This window comes from Diabrotica virgifera, chromosome 8 (genome assembly GCF_917563875.1).
Source record: "Diabrotica virgifera virgifera chromosome 8, PGI_DIABVI_V3a".
In the NCBI taxonomy this organism is placed as follows: Eukaryota; Metazoa; Arthropoda; class Insecta; order Coleoptera; family Chrysomelidae; genus Diabrotica; species Diabrotica virgifera.
This window is the reverse complement of record NC_065450.1, coordinates 140,886,947-140,911,181: the sequence shown is the minus strand read 5'-3', so window position 1 is coordinate 140,911,181 and position 24,235 is coordinate 140,886,947. Positions and strand designations below refer to the sequence as shown.

Genomic DNA, 24,235 nt, shown 5'->3' with positions numbered 1-24,235 from the left:
TTGGGAATTTAGTAAACATTGCACGTTCATTACACTAGTGGTACATCTCACCAAGGAAAATAGTAGAAATAAAAACTTTATTATTTAACACTAAATTACTCCAACAGAAGCATACCATCCATTTCTAAAGTTTCAAAGGCAACGTGGACCGTATAAAGAAAAAATTTACATACCATTATTAAACAAATGTAAAATTTTCTGAGGTGGCTCTAATAGCCACCCTAATAGTTAGGATGGGATGATGAATTGTGTCAGTATTTTGTATTAGATAAAAAAAGTAGCAAGTTGCCCAAAGTATTGTTCTCTTCTTTTTGTTCTTTTCTTGATGCCTATTACAACGTTGGATAAATGAATGCCAAAGTCTAATATCTCAAAAGACCTGTTTTTGATTTACAATGATGATTCGGACAACTTGCTATTTTTTTTATCTAATACAAAATACTGACACATTTCATCATCCCATCCTAACACAACATAAATAGGACTTTTCAACGCTTCTCATTTGTTTCGAGCTTGTTGATAGTTCTTATAATCATCCATGTATAATATTAATATACGACATTAGGAACAGAAGTTCTAAACAAATGAGAAGGGCTGAAAAATCCTATTGGCAGTCTACATAATATGTTACATACACTGACAGAAATACCCATGCCATAAATAACTTCAAGATAGAATTGTACATCATTCAACAAATAGCAGTAAACAATGGGTACTAAGGAACAAACACATAATATAAAATCAAAGTTATGACCAACACGGCTTTGTATAGTAGTAATTTGTTATTTAATGACAATTTGGATGTCCTACCAAGGAGCCAGTACATTTGTCTGAACTTGAGATCCAACTGCCTGCATTTCATTTGGAGGTGTTTGTTCCATGTTATCCTTTGGTTGATATGCAATCCAAATGGTATTAACAATATAAAGAGGTTAATACAATAAAACAAAGGTTTAAGTATTTATTTTTTAAATTTTAATCCTTTATGTATTAGAATCTATAAAGTTTTGAACCAAAAGTATTAATTACACTTTCATTTGCATGCCGTCAGCATTTGTTTATGTAAATGTACTATAAAAAACCCACCATACAGCTAATTCCTTTATTATTATTTTTATCCTTTAAAACAATTTGTTTATCATACATTTTTGCTAGTTGTGGAAGTTCTTTTAACGGAATGTGATATAACATACTTTAAATGATACTTAAAATCATTTCAAATCAATAAATCAAACACCAATATCATGTATGTACATATTTATAAATTTATTAACAAACTGCAATCCAAGAAAAATAATATATTATCAACATTAGCCATTTACAGTAAAACCTCCATTAATCGAAATAATTGAGGGGGAGGCTGTTTCGGATAACAAGAATTTCGGTTAAAAATAACATTGTTTTTTGTATTCTCCTTTTATCAAATTACATAGTATTGGAGAGATAGAGCTACAAAACATCGTTGTCGAAGGGAAACACAAAAGAAAATAGAAGATTCCTAAAAAAAACACTCTAAACATGTTCAATTTGCTTAATTTTATTGCTGTTTAATTTACTTTTTATTGACAAAATTATTTAAACTGTCAAGACATTTCGGTTAACGGAATTTTTACTGTATTTGCCTTAAATGGCAAGATTTTAAAACAAACAAACACACACATAAATATTTGCACTAGATTTTCTCCTGGTTAAAAATGTACTGCCACAGCTTGTTCCATTAAATAACCGCAGGCTCAGTTGCCAGTATTTCAATGTTTTCTCTAAACAACTGCAATATTTGTAAAGCTGATATTCTTTGAACAAAAGATTTCTTGCATTGCATCTCATTTCACATATCAATATGAAAAATCTCTTCAAAATACCAAATCTTTCAATAACAAGCAATATTTATAATGGAAGCACTTCAACTGCTGTAGTTGAGAACTGGATAGCAATACATTGTCCATAAATTCCCCATTTTATATACCCATAATATGCACAAGTATTTAACAACTCCTAAAATAGAGTATTTATTTCTAAATGTACTTCTATATTGCAGGATGATTATTATCGGTTATGTTCTATGTTGTTCTGTTCTTTAAATGACAAAATACTAATTAAAGTCAACGTTTTACTCTTTTCCATGATCTTATTTTACTTTTTATCTACATTACAGGTAACAGCAGATTTTATACAGAATTTCAGCACATTTTAAAAGTTATTTTTATAATTTTTTACAAATTTACAAAAATATTTAATGTCAATTGTCAAAATAAAAGATTCCTTTATATGACATTGCTTGCACATGCGCAAATAGAGGAACGAATTAGGCAATCCAAACCACGTGATTTTTAATGACAGGACGTATGGCAGGCAATTCAGCGTTGCCAGAGTTGTTAAAATTGTACCAATTTGATACAATTAACAACCAAACTTTTGATACTAAAGTCTCCTAAAGTAAAAACCTAAAATTTTGTGACATAAGAAATTTGCTTCAAATAATATTAAACGATGTTTTTTTAAGTTTTTGTACAAAATGTGTTGGTTTAGTACTTTGTGTCACTATTCCAGTCATTCCGGTGCATTTACAAAAATTTCTCTGGCAACACTGCACACAAGCGATTTTATTGGATACTTTATTTAAATTAAAATTTCAAATTTAAGATACAATGTGGTATTACTAAGTACCTAAAATAATAAAATATATATTACCCCGATGATTTTACCTAAAATCTATTTTAGGGATGCTCAATATTATTTTTTATTAAACTTATAAAACATAAAATTTGTTAACCTAGCTTTCTTCAATCTTCCAAATTACTTAGTTAAAACTTTTTAACTACTTATTAAAGTTTATTGACGTAAGCAATATTTGTTACTATGTAACAGAAGTATTTAGCAATACTTACATGGACATAAAATACGAAAATTACTTTAAAATACTAAAATAACACTATACTATCATATGCCTTCAATGTATTGCATGCCAATCGCCAGACATATTGGAATAGTTTGACAGATCGTTGGATTCCCTAATTGGACAAATTAACGTCTCCTAAGTAAAGGTGGCTATGACTGTAATCGTATAAAGACTAGAGTAGGGACAAGAAGACAACAAGGAACACGGGACAATGGGTGCGTTCACCAGACCAGTGCGCTACGTCAGCGCTCTGAAACTGTTTAAGATTTTTCGGGTGAACGTCACGTCAATTTAGGCTAAACTTCAACGTATTGACGAAGCGGTCGCCATTTTATTGAACGTAGTATTTGTATCGCTTCAATATTGAACGTGTTTAAGAAATATATTGTAATGGCGCGATTATTTGAAAATATTTATTTTACAATGGTTTTAATTATAAAGTAATTGAAACTTAGGAGATACATAATTGTATATGCTCACGAAATTGTAAATTTGTGTATTAATGAACAATATTTTCAACATAATTCATATTTACGTGATAATTATTATTTATTTATGGTAGTGGTTCATCCAATGGTCCTGCTCTGCCAAGTCCAGCACAGCCAGCAGCACCAAAAATTATTTCTTGTTCATTTCATTCTCAAACATCAATAAAGGTAGTATATTATCCATTTTTGAATTAAATTTGTTTAAGATACGTCCAATTTATCGTTGAACGATAAGTATAATAAATCAACAAAAACAACGAATCTCGTTTTAGGTTAGGTTCATACATAGAACAGGTGGGAACACAAAAAAACCAACTGTGAAAGTGTCAAACGGAAAAATACCATTCACCAGACTAAACGTAGTTTTAAAGCGCTGCAACATAGCTGTTTAGTTGAAACTTAAACCTCAATCAACGCTTAAACCGATTATTTCTGGTGAACGCAGCCAATGATTGAGATCACAGATCACCTACCTCCTAAGAGAGTTAAGTGATCTGTGATTGAGATTGAAGAAGAAGAAAGAGTAGGGTTATGGGTTATGTTTACAAAATTGCTGTTTCCAAGTTTTTGAAATTTTAATTTGAAATAACAATGAAAATTTCTATAGAATTTGGGTAATTATTATTTTATTAATATTGTTTAACCAATAATTATATTTTTTTCGTTTCAGTGGAGGTGCGGAACTGTTATTTGGAAATAAAAAAAGTCATGATGTAGATTTACCAGAAAAAGAAAATAGTTGTTAGTATATAAATGAGGCCTTCAGAGTAACAGTGGCCACCTAAGCCACAAATTGAGCATTTTTAGATTAATATATAAATAAAAGCTAACTTGCTTTACTCCAGTGCCATAAAACAAAACACACACACAACTAAAAGCAGCAACATTAGATCTTGGGATTAACAGGGGCCTAACTCTATATTTGGCTAGATGGGGCTACATAATTTCTTGTTCCCTTAACCAAATATACACTCGGGTGCAAAAAATCAATCCACTGAAAATTTGGTCATTTTTCATGTCTCGAATTTCCTAAACCTGTTTTTTGATTAAAGTGATTTTTTTACCATGTTATACTTATTCCTTATGTTGCCTTATTCATTAACAATATCGCTGTAATAATATTGTTGCTAGACAGATAAACTGTCATTGTATGCCGGGTATATGAATCAAACTGTTTTTTTCTCAAAGTTCGCATCACCCTGTGGACTATTCTAGCATTTATAAAATATTGAAATTAAAAACCAACTATAGTCTCAGGTTTTCTTAACATTTTGTTTTTAGATTCAGTTGCTTACGTTGGTTAAAAAAGAGTTAGGCACTTTAACAACTAGCCATGTTCGTCATCAGTACAGGATGTTTTGAAATAAGTGAGGCAAACTTTAAGGGCTAATTTTAAGTGTAAAAGATACAGGATGCTTAATATTTTTTTACAAACTGATGATTTATTTATCACTTTAACCCACATATTACTGAAACCATTTTTTTTCAATTCTTATCTTTACTTAAAGGAAATATAAGGAAAAGTGTCTTATTTAACGACAAAAAATAGTAAAATAATAATTTTTGCATTAGCTGTCAAAATATGGCATGTTCTTTTAAAAGGACAGCAGTAAGAAGCAGTAAATATTAGAAAGTAAAACTTTATTAATAAAAAATAATTACAAAGTATGGAAATCCTTAAAACATTGTTTAGGGCTTAGACCATAAAAACTGATAGACACGCCTTGTACCGAACCGTTGAAGCAAACACCTTCCGCGAAAGTGACGTCACAATACGGCAAGAACTCATTTGGATTCTTAGCAAAGCACTAATAAAATTACCCAATTTTAGATTAATTTTGATACAACTTCAATATTTTGTAAAAAATATGGAAGAGAAATAATTTAGAAAAGTAATTTAATAAATATTTTTGACTTAAAGTAATTTTGTAAAAATAAATGTTTTATTTAAAAGTGGGTACATATTATTATATCGTTGGTATATCTCTTCTTGTTTGATAATCAAAAATAAATTTGAAGGAGGGTAATTTTCTTTTGGGTGGAAGTTTCAGGTTAGGTGAAAAAATCTATTAATTTATCTTAGGAAATCTATTAATTTATTGACCACAAAACAAAATAGCTTTTGTTAAATTACTTCTAACTCTTATTACATTATGTAGTTTTTCACCTTCGTGGTACAATCTGATGTTGCAATAATGGAAACAAATTATCTTTATTAGATTAAACAAATGGTTTGTTTCAAAATCATGGTCAAACATATGTTCTTTGTATGTACATATTTTCTCATTAATTTAGAATCGTTCAAGTTTTTGTGAATTGTACATAAATCTAATTTGGCTTTCAGCAATTTTGCAAATACGAATGACGTCTTTAGAAGGTTGAATTAATTTTTTTTTGATATGCTATAATTTTTGTGTCTTATGAATGGAGATTGTAAATTATCACATTCAATTGTAGACAAAAATATGTCACAATTGAATGTTTTCTTAACTTCCTTAACTATGAACCCAGCGATATAGTCAGCAACATCACAAACATAAGTTGACAATGTTTTTGAAAAACTTAAATTATTTACAGTGTAATCATGGTTACTAGTTGTTGTTTCCCTATTATTTTCATCAGTTATAAAGTTGTCAATGAGTTGATGATCATCTGTTTTCATTTTCACAGTATTTGTTGTAGTTATTGCTAAAATTATGGAACGCATCTGTTCTATACAATTAACCTGGGTAGATCCTCTAACACTTGTGTGCATTAAGAGTCTTTTATATATACAGCTTTAAATTGTTTTACCGTTGGGTTGTTGTTGTAACCTCCATGACTCCCAATAGAACTAAAGAAAATTTTTATCTTGAGAAAGTTTATAGACTTAAAGAACTTCAGACCTCCATCCATATCCTCCAAGTAATTTTTCCAAATTCCCATTAGTGACTTTAAACTAATGATCATACCAATAAAACCCGTTTTTCTTTGGCTTGGATATTATAGTGGTTCACCATTGATGGAACATTTAAATGATCTAAGATATTTTATAGATTCTTTAATTTTTTGAAAAATCGCTGGTTTATTGTGCTGCTGTAAACTGGATTTTAGGTGTTTTGCCAATAAATTTCGGCTATTTAAAATATCAAAAATATCATTAATTTGTTCAATGAAATTTTGAGTAGCTTCGCTATGTACAAATTCTTTTGAGCTTTTATTTCTCAAATAATGTATTCCCTTCATTTCCCTAATTTCACCTTCATTTTTTCCTTATGCCAATTTAAATGCCTTCGGGTTATCCTAGTTGTAAGATGAAGGCCTTCCTTTTCTTGAATGTCTACTAATTCTTCCAAATATTTCCATATAATCGCTTTATTATTCCCGTCAAAAAAATGTTTTGTAATATAATATAGGTACGTTTATTCAAATCAATAGTTATTACAATAATTTACAATTTCAGTTTACTTACAATGAAATAAACGTAAAAGAAGTCTTAAAAGCATGAACATGCTTGTTGACCTAAATAACCTAAAGTATTGTGAATAAGTTTTAACATATGTGGAGGGTCAAATATTACATATTTTGATTTGTTACTGGATGTAGAAAATATACTCTATTTTAATTCACCACGCCTATAAACACTTCTAACCTCTAACGTTTTCTGCCGTAAACTGACGTCACACACAGCTGTGTGAATCGTTTTATGTTGGCTTCACTCTTCGAGACGAGAGAATAGCATCGCGGCGTGTCTATCAGTTTTTATGGTCTAAGGTTTAGGGTGTAATGGTATTTTACATTTTTCGCACAAGAACTGAACCTTTTTCTTGCAAAGTCCGCAACGAGATTGTTTTTCTTGATAAACAATTAAATGGTTCATACCATCATATCTTGAAAGTAAGACTGTGTTGGGATTCCGTCTTGTTGGGCCGCGTTTGGTATCTTTTTTGTAGGTTTCCAGAAGGTTGCAAGCTATTTGCCTTCTAAATTCAAGTTGATCAAGGGTTCCTCCGTCTTTTCGGTCCAATTGCCACGCGTTTTGAATAGCTGTGTCAATTCCATGTACTATTAGCGGAAAGTACCATTTTTCCCTCTTATAGAGATCCGATAAAGACTAATGTTTTGGTCATAGCGGTCTACGCCACCCATAAAAGAATTGTATTGCTTTATCATATTTGGTTGAGAAACAAAAATGTGTCTCTTCTCCTTATATGAAAACCGTTTGACTAAGTGATGTGGTTTTACTAAACAAAAGTTAAATGCAATTGTAACGACACTATTGTCGTGCCAGCGACAAACGACAATTACTGTGTTTTTATCTAATCTGTAATCGTAAGTTCCCCTTTCCTTTTTTTCATAGCTGTTGGAGCGAATAGGGGGCATTTTAGTGTTCTATTGTCCCTTATTGTACCTGTACCGAAAAGACCTCTAGTTTTTAACTCATTTAGTAGATGCATGGATGAGAAGAAGTTGTCAAAAAAAAAGGTGGAATCTCGTTTTTGGCCAGCGTGATTGAAGCACATCTGCATAAGACAAAACAACCGATGAACCAAGACCTAAGTTTTTGTATGAGGCTGGTATTTGCACTGAGTTGCCTTGATACAGTGTAAACCATACAATATAACCTAGACGAAGAGTATCCATCCAAAGCTTATAATCCCAACGAATGGGTTTGTTTCGTATAAATGGTTTCGTAGGCTGCCTTCCAAAATATGGTACCATGGCTTCATCTAGGCTATGTTCTTGTTCGAAAGGAGTGTTATTTAAAAAATTTTTATTCAATGCATCATATAATGGCCGTATTTTAGCAAACTTGTCTGTTTTGTCCAAACTATTATTATCACACACATGAAGAATTTTCATTATATGGGAAAATCTACCTCTCGATAGAGCTCCAGCGACTTTTTCATTGTGACTGTCATCACGATTTTCTCAATACATATATCTTTTTGGTAACACCACGTAGCCACTCAAAATAAGCACACCCACAAAACACCTAATTTCATTATCTGTAACATCACTAGTCAAGTTTTTTTTGTGCCGCATATGTATTTGTATACATATGTTGTTATCATATTGAATAGGTTGTGGTCAAAAAATAGCCTGAAGAGCTGTAATGGCGTGCGATTTTGTTTAGGTCCGATTTCTGGTCTCCAGTAAACATCTTTAGGATTCTGGTACAGATCACCTATAAGCCATTGTGCAGATTCTAGTTTTTCGAGAATAATCGATGGTTTTGTTTCTTCTTTGCGTAGTGTGGCAAGAGGTACGTCGTCATCGTCGGAATCCGACTCTACTGCACTCTGATCTTGATTGTCGAAAATAAACTCCACGTCATTTGTCAGCTGGCTTCCTGGTAAATGGTCTATCGTTGTGGCATCCTCGTCTCCTGAATCGCAATCTGTTATATTATCATTTGCATTGTTTGGAGAAAAAAAGAATTACACCATCAGGAGGCGTTGGAATCTCATCTATCTCAAGTTCTGCATTTAACTCATGCAATTTTAGCTGTTTCCTAAAAAATAACCATTTTGTAGTGCTTATTACTACTGTCCTTTTAAAAGAACAAAACAAAAATGGCCGTACACAAGAAAGTAATGAAAAACTCAAAGCAATATTTTCACTATAGTTACACGTAAGTAAAGCAATGACTAGCAAATCATGTAAAACGCCCACATTTGATTTGTAATTAAAAAAAACTTACCTCCAATTAGCAGTATCCATGTTTAATTAAAAAACAAAACAAAGCTATGCCGGTACGTAAAAAAACTTTTAAAGCGAGCAACTGATGAAAGATCTTGATCGATATGTTTGACAGTAAACCCCGCAGGTGCCATATATCAACGGTAAGTTTAAATTATCAATTTAAGGGAAATAGATCGATTGCCTTTTAAAAGGACAGTAGTAGTATGTGGGTTAAAACTAGTTGAGATATGCAAATCAAATTTGGTGAGTTTTAAGACGTAATTATTGCACATTTTTTGACATACAATTAAGAATTTAATATTCACTATTAGTGCTCAAAGGGGTATTATGACCGATCATATTACCCGGATGCACGCCAATGGTGAATATAAAATTCTTAATTATATGTCAAAAATGTGCAATAACTACGTCTTAAAAGCCACCAAATTTGATTTGCATATCTGAACTGGTTTTAAAGCAATAAATAAATCGTCAGTTTGTAAAAAAAATTGAACATCCCATATCTCGGAAACGAAGCGTTTGCGGACATATGATTATAAAGCAAACTCTCATTATTTTCTCATGTAAAATTACCCCTTAAAGTTTGTCGCACTTATTTAGAAACACCCTGTACTGATGACGAACATGGTCTGTTGTTAAAGTACCTAAATTTTTTATTATCCAACATAAGCGAATGAATCTAAAAACAGAATGTTAAGAAAACCAGAGGCTATAGTTGGGTTTTAATTTCAGTATTTTATAAATGCTAGAATAGTCCACAGGGTGATTCGAACATTGAGAAAAAAACAGTTTGATTCGTACACCCGGTATACAATGACAGTTTACCTGTCTAGCAACAATATTATTATTTATTTATTTATTTACGGGCAAGCCCAATTCAGAAAATATTATTACAAAAAAAAAATATTACAACGGCAAAAGCAAAAACATAAACAGTGTCAACACAAAGAACAAATAATATTACAATATGTATTGGATAAAAAGCTATTACAGCGATATTGTTAATGAATAAGGCTATAACATGGTAAAAAAATCACTTAAATCGGTCAACAGGTTTAGGAAATTCGAGTCATCAAAAATGACCAAATTTTCCGTGGATGGATTTTTTTGCACCTGAGTGTATATGTTACAGTTCAAGTTGATTCTCAGTTAGAGTTGATTTTAAAAATTTAAATCAACTTTTACTAGTTGTAGTTGACTCTTCCTGGATCGATTCAGTAAATGTTGATTATACGAGAATCTCAAGTGCATTTTTGATGAGTGTGTGTTTCTTTGTTTTGACCGTTTCAACTACTTATTAGTATAGTCTGTAACGTCGCCCCCGTTAGGTAAATTATTCTGATTCGATTTTTTGTACAAACTTACTTAAAGAAATACATCCGTATAACAATCCTTATAACAAATACACAGGGTGTCACGCGGTACCGCGGTCGAAAAATTGTTTAACCAATTTCAGTAAAGTCAGTCAGTAAAGTGACTCTTTATCGAACGAGTCTGATATTACGAGCAGAGGAACAGACGCGTTCGATAAAGAGTATTGAGGTGGTGCGTACAAAATTGTATCGTTAATCATAAAAAACATTAACACTTAATGTGCTCAGTATATTCGGTGCAAGAATATTCTTTGAGGCACATGCAAAGAACATGAAATTTAGAATGTTTTTTATGGTACATGCTATGCTTGTACTACGCATATACTAAAAAGGATATACTTCGACGAATGTTGGTAGGATATGCTTAGAACATGATGCGAACATCATTGTTATGTGGGTACTTACAACTTTGAGGAAATTTTTTTAATTTTAGACGAAATAAAAAATTCGTATGACAGTAATGACATATGACTTTTGCATGATGGCCGGTTTTGATGTTTAATCGATAGTTATCAATAGGGCTTTTCATTCACAGTCATTTGTTTCGAGCTTCTGTCATGTGTCACATAAGATTAATATATCTACGTCGTACGTTATTGGTATATCCAATGATGCAAACCAAAGACGTATGACGTAGATATATTAATATTATGTGACACATGACAGGAGCTCGAAACAACTGACAATCGATGAAAAGCCCTATATTCGAGAGTTATCAAGTAACTCTATGAGAATACGGTAACGTTATAAATAACATGTAAAGTATACAGTAAAATAGCGTTACCGTATTCTCCTAGGGTTACTTGATAACTCTCTATTGTATACCTACCTAATTACTAAATCTGTAAAGTTTTGATTTATTTTGTATGAGTATAATTGCGAAACACTACAGAATTTTACTTTTTGACATACATTTTATTAATAATACGATAAATTTTGTACAATATTTTTAATAATTAAAGTAAATAAATTTTACATCGGGGATCTGAACCATGTATTCTTGGATTGTCTTAATCATAGGGATCAGACTCAAAACTTATATTTAGGTTTAATTAACCTTAACATTAGCCTTCCAGTTAGCATCAGCAATCTTTTATCTTATTCTGACAAATCTATATTTAATATCTTAATCAAGTTTATAAATGATTCTAAGATAAAAATTTAAACATATCTATAACAAAATTCTGTGGCAAAAAGACGCTTTGTCTAATGCCATCTCTTTCCACACACACACACACACACACACAAATAAATTTTAATTTCACTCAAATAAATAATCGATTGCTGCCATTGACCACTTACATTCAATCTCGGTTAATTTGATTAATTATCGCGGCAGGTAAAGTAACATTCTTCTTTCAGTACAACAAAGTGTTACTTTACTGCCGAAAATGAGGGCAAATGAGTACAATAATGAATGATTTTAGTGAAGTTTGGCGATAAACAATGATTTTAAACAAATTCGCAAAAATACATAGTTTTTTCACTTTGTACAATTTTTTTTTAGATCCGTTGGGCCTTTTTTTTTCTCTAAAATTGACTGTTGTCGAGTTATCAGCGACTTAAAATTTGAAAAACGCCAAAATAACCATTTTCAAGGTTTAATAACTCGGTTAAAGATAATTATTGTGAAAGTCGAGCGAGCGGCCGTGGAGTAACGGCATAATCGCTGGCCTCATACGCCAGCGCACATGGGTTCGAGCCCTGCTAAAGACAAACCATTTTCATTTTCAATAACAACACGAGCCGTCTCACCGTGCCTCGGAGAGCACGTTAAGCAGTCGGTCCCCCTGGGCTAGTGTACATCGACACTAGTTACTTGAAACAGGGTTAAAGATGTAATTGGCGCCGGAACTGTCCGAAAGGCAAAAATGCCATACGATGTTATATATTAGATATGAAAGTCAGAAACTAAAAAAATCAAAGATTAAAGCTACCTCTATAAGATGCTGAAGAAATTTTTGTCATTATTTCATTAATAAGATATTATTTTTAATTATCAACAATGAGCGCTAACCGTGTATTGAGGCGCCGTCAATGTGAGTGCGAGTGAGATTCACCATTGGATGGCTGGAATGGTGCATCTCTTTAGCACTCACCATTGACGGCCGCCTAATGCGCACTTAGTGCTCATTGTTAATAATTAAAGATAAAGCTTAGTAATAAAATAGTGACAAAAATTTCTGCTGGATCTTGTAGAGGGGGCTATAAACTTTGATTTGGTCACTTTCTGACTTTCATAATAATGGATTTTAACCGAGTTATTAATGGCTATTTTCGCATTTTTCAAATTTTAAATCGCGTATAACTCGACAACAATCAATTTTAGAGAAAAATCACAAAATACCTTTTTTTTGTTCAGAATAACCCAAATGATCTAAAAAAAAATTGTTCGAAGTGAAAAAATTATATTTGTGAATTTGTCTAAAAAAATTGTTTAAAAAACAATTTATCGATCAAGGTACTGCCTGGCACCCAGTAGCTTTGTTATAAGGACCTCTTTTTGAGTCAGTTTGTGCAAAAAATTCGAATCGGAGTAATTTACTTAACGGGGGCGACGATACAGCCTAGACTAATTTGAACATATTCAGTCACATTTAATTTCTAGAATCGGCTGTTTGTGTGAATCAGAATCAACTTTTACTAAATGGCATTGGGAAGAGTATACTTTTCCTAGTTGGAGTCTACTTTTACTAGTATATATATATATATATATATATATATATATATATATATATATATATATATATATATATATATATATATATATATATATATATATATATATATATATAGTGGCTAAACACCCCTTTAGGGGTTACGCCGCTTACGCTCTCTAGATCTATGGTTTGAGGTAGATCAGTCCTCATGTTCGTTATTTAATTTTCTCGGTTATTTTTCTCCACTCTTTCCTGTCTCTGGTTTTTTCTTTCCAATGTCGTATGCCCGCCTTGTTGAGATCACTTACTACTTCTTGTAACCATGTAGATCTTGGTCTTCCACGTCTTCTCTTGCCAGCTGGTGTCCATTCCAATATTGAGAATATCGTCGTAGTTGATCCGGATCTCCATATGTGTCCTAGCCATTTTGCTCTTTGCTGTTTTATTTTACACACTATATCTTCCTTAATTTCATCCAGTAGCTCAAGGTTCGTTCTTTGTCTAAATTCATTGTCACTTATTTTTATTGGTCCTAGTATTGCTCTTAGTATTTTTCTTTCTTGTATTCTAAGGTTTTCCTCTTGTTTTTTTTGTCATGCTAAGAGTTTCTGCTGCATACATCATCGTCGGTCGAATTATTGTTTTGTATACTTTCATTTTTGATTTCTTACTCAATAACTTATTTTTAAGTAATTTTTTATTTGCATGGAAGCTCTTATTTGCTGTAATAATCCTTTCTTTGATTTCGGTTTCTCTTTCTCCATTGTTTGTTATTAATATTCCTAAGTATTTAAATTTTTCGACTTCTTCAAAAGTGTGTTCTCCTACTCTAACCTTTCTCTTTTCAAAGTTTTTGTCAAATCTCATTATTTTGGTTTTTTCTTGGTTTATTTTTAATCCCATTACTTTTCCTTCTGTTACCAATTCGTTCCATTGTTTTTCTATTTTTTGTTATTAGAACAATATCATCAGCGTATGCTATTATTTGTCCTTCTCTCGTTCGGAGGGTGCCTTTGTTGATCTTCCTGACGATGTATTCTAGGGCAAGATTAAACAGAGTTGCTGATAATGAATATCCTTGTCTCACGCCTTTATTGATGACAAATTCTTCTGTGTCGCCTACTTGAGTTTTTATGCTAACTACAGTTTTACTCATTGTCATTTGTATTAATCTTCTTAATTTATTTTGTATTCCCATTTCTTTCAGAGCTATCATTAATTTTGATCTTTTTATTGTATCAAATGCTTGCTGAAAATCTATAAAAAGCAGTTCAATTTCTATTTTATATCCATGTGCTTTTTCCATAATTTGTTTCATCGTATGTATGGCATCTGTTGTAGACTTTTCCTTAACAAATCCGCATTGATAGTGTCCTATGATATTCGTGGTAGGGGTCAGTCTTCGTTGTATTAAGGCGGACATGATTTTATATGCTGTGTTTAATAGCGTCAGTCCTCTGTAGTTATTGCACATCTTTTGATCTCCTTTTTTATGAATCGTGATAATTTGTCCTTTGTACCATTCTTCCGGCATTTTTTCTTCGTTCCATAACTTTTACTAGTAAATGTTGAATATAAATCTTCATTTTATATTTATAATCAACTTTTACTGAAACCAGCCGTTAGAGTTGACTCCAACTAATTGGAGTCAACTCCAACTGGATAATCAACTTGAACTGTAACATATATACTGGAAATATGAATGCAAAGATTGCATTTATCTCAAAACTTCGTTTTTTGGGCTTAGGCCAGTGTTGTTCTGATAGCCTCAAATATGTTTGTATGTATGCTTTCATAAAATCAAGGATAAAAAATGTCTTTAATTTTTAGGGACCATTGGAAATTTATTAATATGGATGAAAGATAATATGTTACAAGAAAGACCCGAATTATTTCTTCAAGACAAATCTGTGTAAGAATTTAATTACATGTAAAAGATAAAACTTCAATAATATAGTTGTTCCATCATGTCGTTGCACAAATATCATGATTCATTTGCAAACGAGTTAAATCAAAACAGTGAAAGATGGTGGATATGTAGTATAGGGCTTTTCATTCACAGTCATTTGTTTCGAGCTTCTGTCATGTGTCACATAATATTAATATATCTACGTCATACGTTATTGGCATATAACAATGATACAAACCAAAGACGTATGACGTAGATATATTAATATTATGTGTCACACGACAGAAGCTCGAAACAAATGACAATCGATGAAAAGCCCTATTGATATGTACTGTCAATGTAATAATTAGGAAATGGCTATTATCAGTGGATATATTTTATAAAATTATACTGTACATTTATATTTAACTATGTTATAATATATTTAACACAATATAACTTTATAAAATAAACACAATACAAATTATAAATTCCAATAAACAACAAATGCGCTAATGTCACTGTCACTGAAAATAATAAACGTCTAAATTCATAGTAAACAAGGTACCAAAGATATGCCGTATTGTTTATGCTTGTTTAACTTATTGTGGTTTCTATGGACTACGATTTAATTTTGCGAGACTAGTTTCATGCATGTGCAAATATATAATGGAAGAACTATACATATTTTATGTATGTTCAAATTTCATTAACGTTTCTGTTAAAATTTATTTTAGACGTCCAGGAATTTTAGTTCTAGTTAATGATGCAGATTGGGAACTGATGGTAAATATTTAGTTAACTGTTTTCTAAATTTCTATATTGTATTATTTTTAGGACACAGTCAATTACCTCATACAGCCAAATGACAAGATTATTTTTATATCTACTTTACATGGGGGATAAACTTTTAGGCGCAGTAAATAGGAACATAATATATGTACAGGGATATAAATACATTTTGTTGGCTGTATTTGCTTATTTTTTACGAATACATATTTTTAAGTAGAAAAGATGTATTTATTTAAAATATATTTATTGGCTAGGTAACACAATACTGTAAAAATAAAGAATTGAGATAATAGAGAACAGATACTAATATAAAAAAAAATAGAAATTAGGTCTCTCTATTCACTATGTTGAATACTTTGAGGACCTTAATATGAGAATAATGGAGAGTAAAAAATGACGGGGCATAATGTACAGTTGACATGGTAAGAAAATTTATAAGTAAGTACAACTCCCAGAGCGAACTATGGTCGGTGAGAGAAATCCTCTAAGCTTAGGAGGGTGTACGACCGACAACAGTATTTGTCACTGGCCGTGATTCGTTCTGGAAGCTGTATATTAGTAGTGCAACAAACTTCTACTATAAATATTCCTCAAAAACTGAAAACAAAAAGTGTAAAGACACCACATAATTAAGCACTATCAGAAAAGAAAATTTATCATCAGTATAAAAATAGAACATTTGCTGAATGAAAGGAATAGTTCGAACATCTGCTGGATGGAAAAGAAAATCTGGAAGTAAATTTAGATAATGAGGAAGAATATCTAAGTACACAGATAAATCCAAATCATATAGACGAAATGCCTGCCAGTAGGGAAGAAGTTAAGACTATTATAGAGAGCTTTAAAAGTCCAGGAAATAACCAAATAACATCTGATAGAAAATACAGTGGAGTCCCGGTAATCCGAAATAATTGGGATTGAACCCATTTTGGATTACCGAATTTTTCCAATTAAACAGATTTTCTTAAAACACCATTTTAATAGAAAATAACATAAATAATATGCCTATCATTAAGTCAAGTACTTTCGTTTTGAACGTAGTAAGAGCCTATGATAATAAGAAGAAAGTAATGAACCCTTTAATACAAGAACAAATTCATCTGAGACGTATGATCAAACACAGTTTTTCAAAACAAAAAGTTGGTTGGTCTCTAAATCCATATTGTTAAATTCTGTTCGGATTAAGCGGATCACCGAAGTTCGGATTAGCGAGACTCTACTGTAATATGAAATATTAATAAAAAAAAGAATGTGTGTACTTTGTACGCACGTAAGAAGTTATACTTCTATTATATGATTTAAACGAAATTAATATACTTTTTATTTATATTTTGTTTAAATATTAAACTAATTTATACTTACTACTTCTCAAACATTTTTATTAGAACAGTGCCAAAAATTAAAATAATAAAAGAATAAAACACACACAAACACATTAAACAAGCCACAAATGATGTCTGAACATTAATTGTCGAAATTTTTTTTAACTAAATACGTATTTTCTGAAAATACAATTATATAATAAATATACTTACAATCATAAAATGTATTAAAAAAAAACAAAAAAGAAAGTTTCTATTGGGACTCGAACCAGCGCTGATAAGAGCGGTTGGTATTGGAATTCACTCGCCTTCTCCGCTTAGCCACGGACACTATGTGTCATTATTTACGAAGATCGACTAACTAAACGGATTAAACTTTGTGATATTTTGATATTTTGAAAATTGATCAAATTATTTTAATTTTGAATTGAAATGATTTAGAATTGAAAAAATACAACAAAACATAGAGTAAAAAAACAATATATTAGGTGAATATTGATAGAAATTTTGATGGTAATCAAATTATATAAATAAAAGTATTACATACTATGTATTTTGGCAGATCAAATAGGTAGGTTTATACCCATGATACATTAACAATTATTACGTACCTGTTGCTTTTAAAAACTATTTAAAAGTCACTACAATATTATAAACTTTTTTGTTTCTGTCCTCACAATAATAAAACTAATATATTATACATTTGTTTACCTTTACCTTTACCTCCAAACCACAGCTGCCATATCGGATAATTTTTGACATGTCATTTGAACATCCAATCAGAACAAAGTTATAATGCGCATGCGCCGGGCTGATAGGTTTTAACATATAAAAAAATCACCCTCTATCGCCGGTAAAGAAGTATAACTTCAAAAATATGGAATGAAGAACAATTACCAAAAGAATGGTCAGAAGCAATATGATAGACGAAAGTTATCAGTACCAGAAACCAACCATTATATTATTTAAACTTTAAACAAGCATTCAATAAAGTAAAATTAAAGGAACTGAATAAATCACTTGAAGAACTAGAGATAAGCAGAAAAAGTATTATAGTGATACAACTAACACTAAGAAGAACAAAGAACCAAGTAGAGTTTCCTAGTATGTAAATGAAGGAGTAAGGCAAGGTGGCCCACTTTCATATATTCTTTTTAGTCTCCTCATGGAAAATGTGCTGTGGGAAGCCAATATAAACAGAAACTGAATTATGTCATAAAAGGCATCAATGCCTGGCATTTGCCGATAATATAACAATAGTAGTAAGAAGCAAATAAAAAGTGATATGGATATGGAATTAAAGAATAAGAATTAGAAGAAAAAGCCATAAAAAAGGACTATTATATTAATGACATAAAAACAAAATACATGGACTGCACAGACCAAGAATACGTAAGACCAAGCTGTTATGTATTTAACAGTACAAACAAATATGTAATAATAGATAAAGATTTGAGAGGTTCGAATAATAGGAACATAAATTAACAATTGTAACGTGAAAACCAAATATACAAGAAAAAATTCAAAATAGACTAATGAAAGTGAACAAATGTGTGTGTTTATGCTTTAAATAGGTTACTAAGAAGTATATCAAGAGGTGCCAAATCAAGAATATACAGAAAGGTTATTAGGCCTTGGACAAACTGGGGATTAAATTCCCAATTTGTTATTAACTAAAAAAGGTCCCAATGACCTCTATGGATTGTATATTAATTACCAACGCTTTGGTTCAAAAAACACCCCATAAAGAGGTGGTAAAAGGTTCTATCTAAGCAATCCTTTAACTAAGATTAAATTAATAAATCGAGTTGAGAAAGTAAAGGTTTAATTATCCTAGATCAAAAAGGTTACAAAATACAAACGATAATTAAATTAAAAAAGAACCTCTCTTATGGAATCAAAATGTATATGAATGTAAATTTCTAAGTATGAAAATGTTTATTTAAAAGTTCTTTACATATACCAGTCCCATTGCACTCCACAGTGGCTGGTTTCAAGTCAAGGATATTATTCCTCGAACTTAGGGCTTAGGCTTAGGACTCTCGAACGGCTATGGCTCAAACTTAGCCCAAACACCACAAATCTGTTAAGTTCCACAAATACAATAAGTAGACTCCACAAATACAATAAGTAGACTCCAATAGTCTATCTATGACAAACTGAACATTAAGGTGATTTTTCTATTTTCTATTTACTCCTGTATAAAACACTAAAGGAGTTAAGATAATGATTACAACACTTATTCAAAACAACAAAACAAAATACAATTTTCACGTATGGTCGACAAATTTTTAACCACACATGTGTACAACTCTAATTGAGTCAGGGTACTAAATTTTTTAGCGAGGTGATGAGACGAGGCCAATTTCTTGCCCGCCAGGCTAATAAAAATGGAATCAATGAATCGACATTTTCTTTGTCTGGCGCACTAATATTTAATTTCGATTTTAAATACGCGTTTCCGGAACAGGCCTATAGTAACTTATGCATCAGAGACATGGACATTAAATAGAAAAGTACTAAGGAAAATATTTGGAGGAAATATGGAGAACAGTGTATGGATCAGAAGGACAAAAAATTAAGATCTGAGAGCCCAACATACTAGGAGTAATAAGAACAATTACCCCAACAAACGCCTAGAACACATGCATAGGATGCCCTACCGAAAATGCTACTATCAAGTACAATTGGAGGAAATCGAGAGAGGAGGTTGACCCAGAACAAGGTAGAAAAGAGTCAATGTCACAAATTGGAGGATGAAAGAAAGAACAGATGAAGGAGAAAGGTCAATCAAGCCATGAGCGTACTAGGTTCAATGCTGTAATTATTATTATAAAGATAGAACAATATAATTGTTGAAAAAAAGATTTATTAATGAAGTAAACAGAAAATACTCCAAATTCAACAGTTATTGACAAATATTTGTAATAAAAATATAAATCATGTTTAGAGAACATTACAGGTCCATATTATATTTATAGAATAAGATTTAAATTTTCTTTCTAATACTCTTATTCATTTTGCTCATCAGTTGGTTCATCCTTCTGCTGATCTACAACTTGTTCTGTGTCACAAATTGCCAATAAATTGTATTTCTTATACTTAAAAAACTCAGGAACTACCCCAATTAATGCCATGCTCCTAACAACTTCAATTATTATAGATACGTTGGCATTTTTTAAATCAACTTTATTGCTGGGATTAGCATTTGATACTATTTCGGCTACTGCTTTCAGTAATTCATCTTTATTAACATTACTGTTATTTCTGTGATTATAGACAATTGAAAATGTGGTGGGACTCTCCTTAAAATATTTTTCGGCAAGAGGTTCAAATGCTGTACATATATCTTTAACATAGGCTTTACAGGTTACCTCAATTGGAATTAGTCTTATCAAAAATCTTGTCTGAGCAGTATTATTAATTTTGATATCTGATACAATTTTATGTACTAATTCTACAGGGTTCTCTAAGGTGGTTTTAATGAAAAGAAAATTTTTGGCACCAGATTCCACCTGTTGAAACCTCTTTTTCTTTGACTTTAGTGCAGATATTTCCTTTTGCAGTTCATCTTCTATTGATGGTTCAGAGTTATTGGTATTGTCTTCAGGCGTCTCTTCTGGTTCTGGTTGTGCCGGGTATAGTATATCCGCATACTTATTTAATAAATTGTAAGCTTCATATATGCACTCCTTTTCTCTGCTGTTACAACTACATAAAAATCCTTTTAAATTAATATCCAAACTGGATCTTCCTTGTTTTCTGTTGAAAGGTTTGTATTTTGCTTTTTGAACTTTACTCATCTTCACTTGAAAAATGTAAAATACAAAATTTCTACAAAATACTTTCAAATTCAAAGCTTTCAAAAACAATTTTATAACCTAAAAACAAATTCATTTTCTTCGTTTTTATGATTCGATTTGTTTGAACTACCTCGTTCTTCTTTTAAGCTAACGATCTTGACTTTGACTGTTGTGTTATATGGACATCCTGTTATTGTTTTACCGGTGTTTTTATTTTAAAAGCTAAAAATTTTTGTACAAAATTGGTCTACACGTTTTATATTTTACTTTCTTAAAAAGGTGAAAATAGTGGAATTTGTATGCAGAGTAGATCTGTCTAAACGCAATCAATATTTTAGTAATTAAATCTATTTTTGATAATCCAGTCCAAAGTTTATATAAACATTTTTTTTCATTATTAAATTATAACAGTGAGGAGTCTTCAGATTAGTTTGCAAATTGTGAATAGTTAAAAAATAGGTGATAAATAGGTAATGTATAGTATTATTAAATAAAAATTATATGTATTAGATTGTCTACACTCTACAGATTTTGGGAAATGTTGATTTCTTAAGATTATAAATAAACTTTATTTAATATACATTAGAGTATTAATACAATATAAAATACTAATAAATATATGGGATAAACATGAACTCTTACCAGAATTTTTGTTTATATATTTCAAAAGAGCAAACTCAAGTGTAAGTACTTTACTAGGGGTCTAAAACTGCAGACGGTTCGGGCGCAGGAATATTCTATAGTGGTGGAAATTTCAACATTTCTATTCCACTGGGGGAATGTACCTCCGTATTTCAGGCAGAGATTTTTGCAATCTTGCAGTGTGCAAGAGAAAACAATCTGAGGGCATTCGAACTGCAGCGGGTTAACATATGCACAGATAGCCAAGCAGCCATTGGGGCTCTTATAAGCCCTAAGGTGAACTCTAGGCTGGTGTGGGAATGTCGACAAGAACTTGATGGACTGGCACAACATAACAGTGTTATACTGGTATGGGTTCCAGGTCATCGGGGCATATACGGCAATGAAAGAGCTGATGCACTTGCCAAGAGAGCATCAGCTACAAAATACCTGGGTCCAGAGCCGGCCGTGGGAGTGCCAAAAAGCACCGTCCGTGAACGAAAAAAAGACTGGATCCGAAGCCAACACAACTCACACTGGGAGAGTGTACCCGGTCAAACACATGGCAAGATGTATATCGGACGGATATGTGCTAGTAGAGCTGAGTTACTGCTAAAAACAAGCAGGAATCAGCTCAGAGTCATAACAGGTTTCCTCACTGGACATGCGCCAGTTAAGGGTCACCTACATACAATGGGGCTGTTTCATGGAGACTTGAGCTGCAGACTCTGTAACAGAGAACCTGAAACAGTCAACCATATCTTGCATGACTGTGAGGCATTGGATCGGAGGCGGCAAACACTTTTCGGAGACATCGAAATGACTCCAAATTTATATGGCACCCACCCACTAGACCTGTACAAGCTGGTACAGGGTTCCAGAATTCTGGAATGGGTTTCATAAACAATGGAAGATGTACAATAAGCCAAGTGGCTGCAGTACAACCGGTTCACAACAGACGGCTTCCAGGAAAAAAAAAGTACTTTACTTACACACATCACACATATCAATTCAAATCTTCTTCTTCGTCTTCCTCAGCTTTTTCCTTTTTAGGTGTTGCTATGCCTTACTCTTTTTCACCACTCGTCTCTGTTCATTGTGTCTTCACCTAATCCTCCTCAAGTCCCCTGCCTCACAATCCTTCCATCTTCTCCTCGGTTTGCCTCTACCTCTCCTTCCATCAATTTCTAACAGCTTTTCAGAGGCTGCTATTCCTTACTTCTCTTCCCCACTCATGTCTGTTCATTGTGTCTTCTTCACCTAAACATTTCTCTCTCAAGTCCCCTGCCACACAATCCTTCCATCTTCTCCTCGGTTTACCTCTACCTTTCCTTCCATTAATTTCTAACAGGTCTATCTGTCATCCTACATAGTTTTCATTTCTACATCTAACGTTACCAGACCCGAGACCAGACCATTACAGTCTTTGTTTTTAAATCTTTTTTGAGACTGTAGTCACCCCAGCTCTTTCTCTAATCAAGTCGTTCCTGATCATGTCCCTATGTAGTCTTCCCTAGCATCCACCGTGACATTCTCACTTCAGCTACATACATTATTTTCTTGAATCTTCTTTATAGTACACACTTCACCATCATACCCCAACGTAGGTCTCACCACACTCTTGGTGTGTATAGTATATAGTACCCTACTTATTTGCTTCTAGTTAAACCAACCAGTGTGTATTATGTGGGAAATTTATCAATCTAGTGTCCCATTTTCCGTTATGTAGAAGCCAAGGACTCCCACTCCTTCGAATTTTTCTTAGGCAACTCTATGTTCCCAATCATTCCTGTTTCTCCAACCAGATATACTTTGTTTTTGACCTGTTGTTACATACGTTGCAGCCACTAACAGGTAATAACCCATTTCTATCTCATACATCTCACTAGCTCTCATTTAGGAACCGTGTCATATGCCTTCTCAAGATCTATAAATACCAAAAATAACTCCCTTTTCTTCTCCAAATTATTCTTCTCCTATTGATGTCTCTCTCCTTAACCACCCCTTTACGGTTACCACCTCAAATTTTCATTGTGTGTGACATTAACTTATAAACTTTAATCAATACATTAAAGAAAGATCAAGAATGTAAATGTGAGCTTGATTGGAGTAGAAGCTGATTATAGGAATTATTTAAAAAATGCTTAGCGAGATTGAAACATTGTGTAGGCAGATGGACACGATGGTCAGATGATATTAAGCGGATTAGTAAAAACTGGCAACAATCAGCACAAAACCGTGAAGTGTGGAAACAATTGGGGAGACCTATGTCCAGCAGTGGACGTAAATTGGTTGGATGATGAAGATTGAAACAAACAATGCTAAAAAAGAAAAGCAAAAAAGGATGAGAAGAAAAAGGAAGGATGACTTAGTATACTGCCCTGCTAAGCGAAAAGAGAGGATCTACAATTTTTTTCAAAAAATGAGATAGTAATGTCTAAATATCTTAATTATTAATTATATACCTTCATACATGCTCCAGAGGCAACTGTGGAAGTATGTATATATCTCATAATAAATTGTCCTATACAGTAATAGAAGAATATAGAATCAATTCAACTCATTGATATTTCATTATTGTATGAATGTATAAAACAATATTATAAATTACAGATACTTATCCTCTTTTTGCTGAGTAGGGCAGAATACATAGGTAAACTAGATATAAAAAGGATCTAAAAAGACATTAAAGAGAAATGATTTG

At 32.1% G+C, this 24,235-nt stretch overlaps 4 protein-coding genes across 4 annotated transcripts in view; 2 read left to right on the top strand and 2 right to left on the bottom strand.

Annotated features, from left to right (window-relative positions):
• LOC126889811 (negative elongation factor D) overlaps positions 1-2,979 on the bottom strand; it is a 124,613-nt gene extending 121,634 nt beyond the window's left edge. The window contains exon 1 of the mRNA XM_050658472.1: positions 2,889-2,979. The gene's annotated coding sequence lies outside the window, so the exon portion shown is untranslated. The remainder of the gene's footprint in view (positions 1-2,888) is intronic.
• A 700-nt stretch (positions 2,980-3,679) lies between these two features.
• Positions 3,680-16,006, top strand: LOC126889814 (ubiquitin-related modifier 1). Its single transcript, XM_050658478.1, has 5 exons — positions 3,680-4,001; positions 4,058-4,128; positions 14,936-15,017; positions 15,731-15,779; positions 15,831-16,006. Exons 1-5 carry the CDS (start codon positions 3,979-3,981, stop codon positions 15,897-15,899), a joined length of 294 nt encoding a protein of 97 aa, XP_050514435.1. The 5' UTR covers positions 3,680-3,978; the 3' UTR covers positions 15,900-16,006.
• Positions 16,007-19,956: 3,950 nt separating this feature from the next.
• LOC126889392 (THUMP domain-containing protein 1 homolog) lies at positions 19,957-21,106 on the bottom strand. The gene has a single exon (XM_050657652.1). The coding sequence runs from the start codon at positions 20,908-20,910 to the stop codon at positions 20,119-20,121; it is 792 nt and encodes a 263-aa protein (XP_050513609.1). The 5' UTR covers positions 20,911-21,106; the 3' UTR covers positions 19,957-20,118.
• A 16-nt stretch (positions 21,107-21,122) lies between these two features.
• Positions 21,123-24,235, top strand: part of LOC126889391 (putative serine protease F56F10.1) — a 90,204-nt gene continuing 87,091 nt past the window's right edge. Inside the window, exon 1 of the mRNA XM_050657651.1 lies at positions 21,123-21,380. The gene's annotated coding sequence lies outside the window, so the exon portion shown is untranslated. The remainder of the gene's footprint in view (positions 21,381-24,235) is intronic.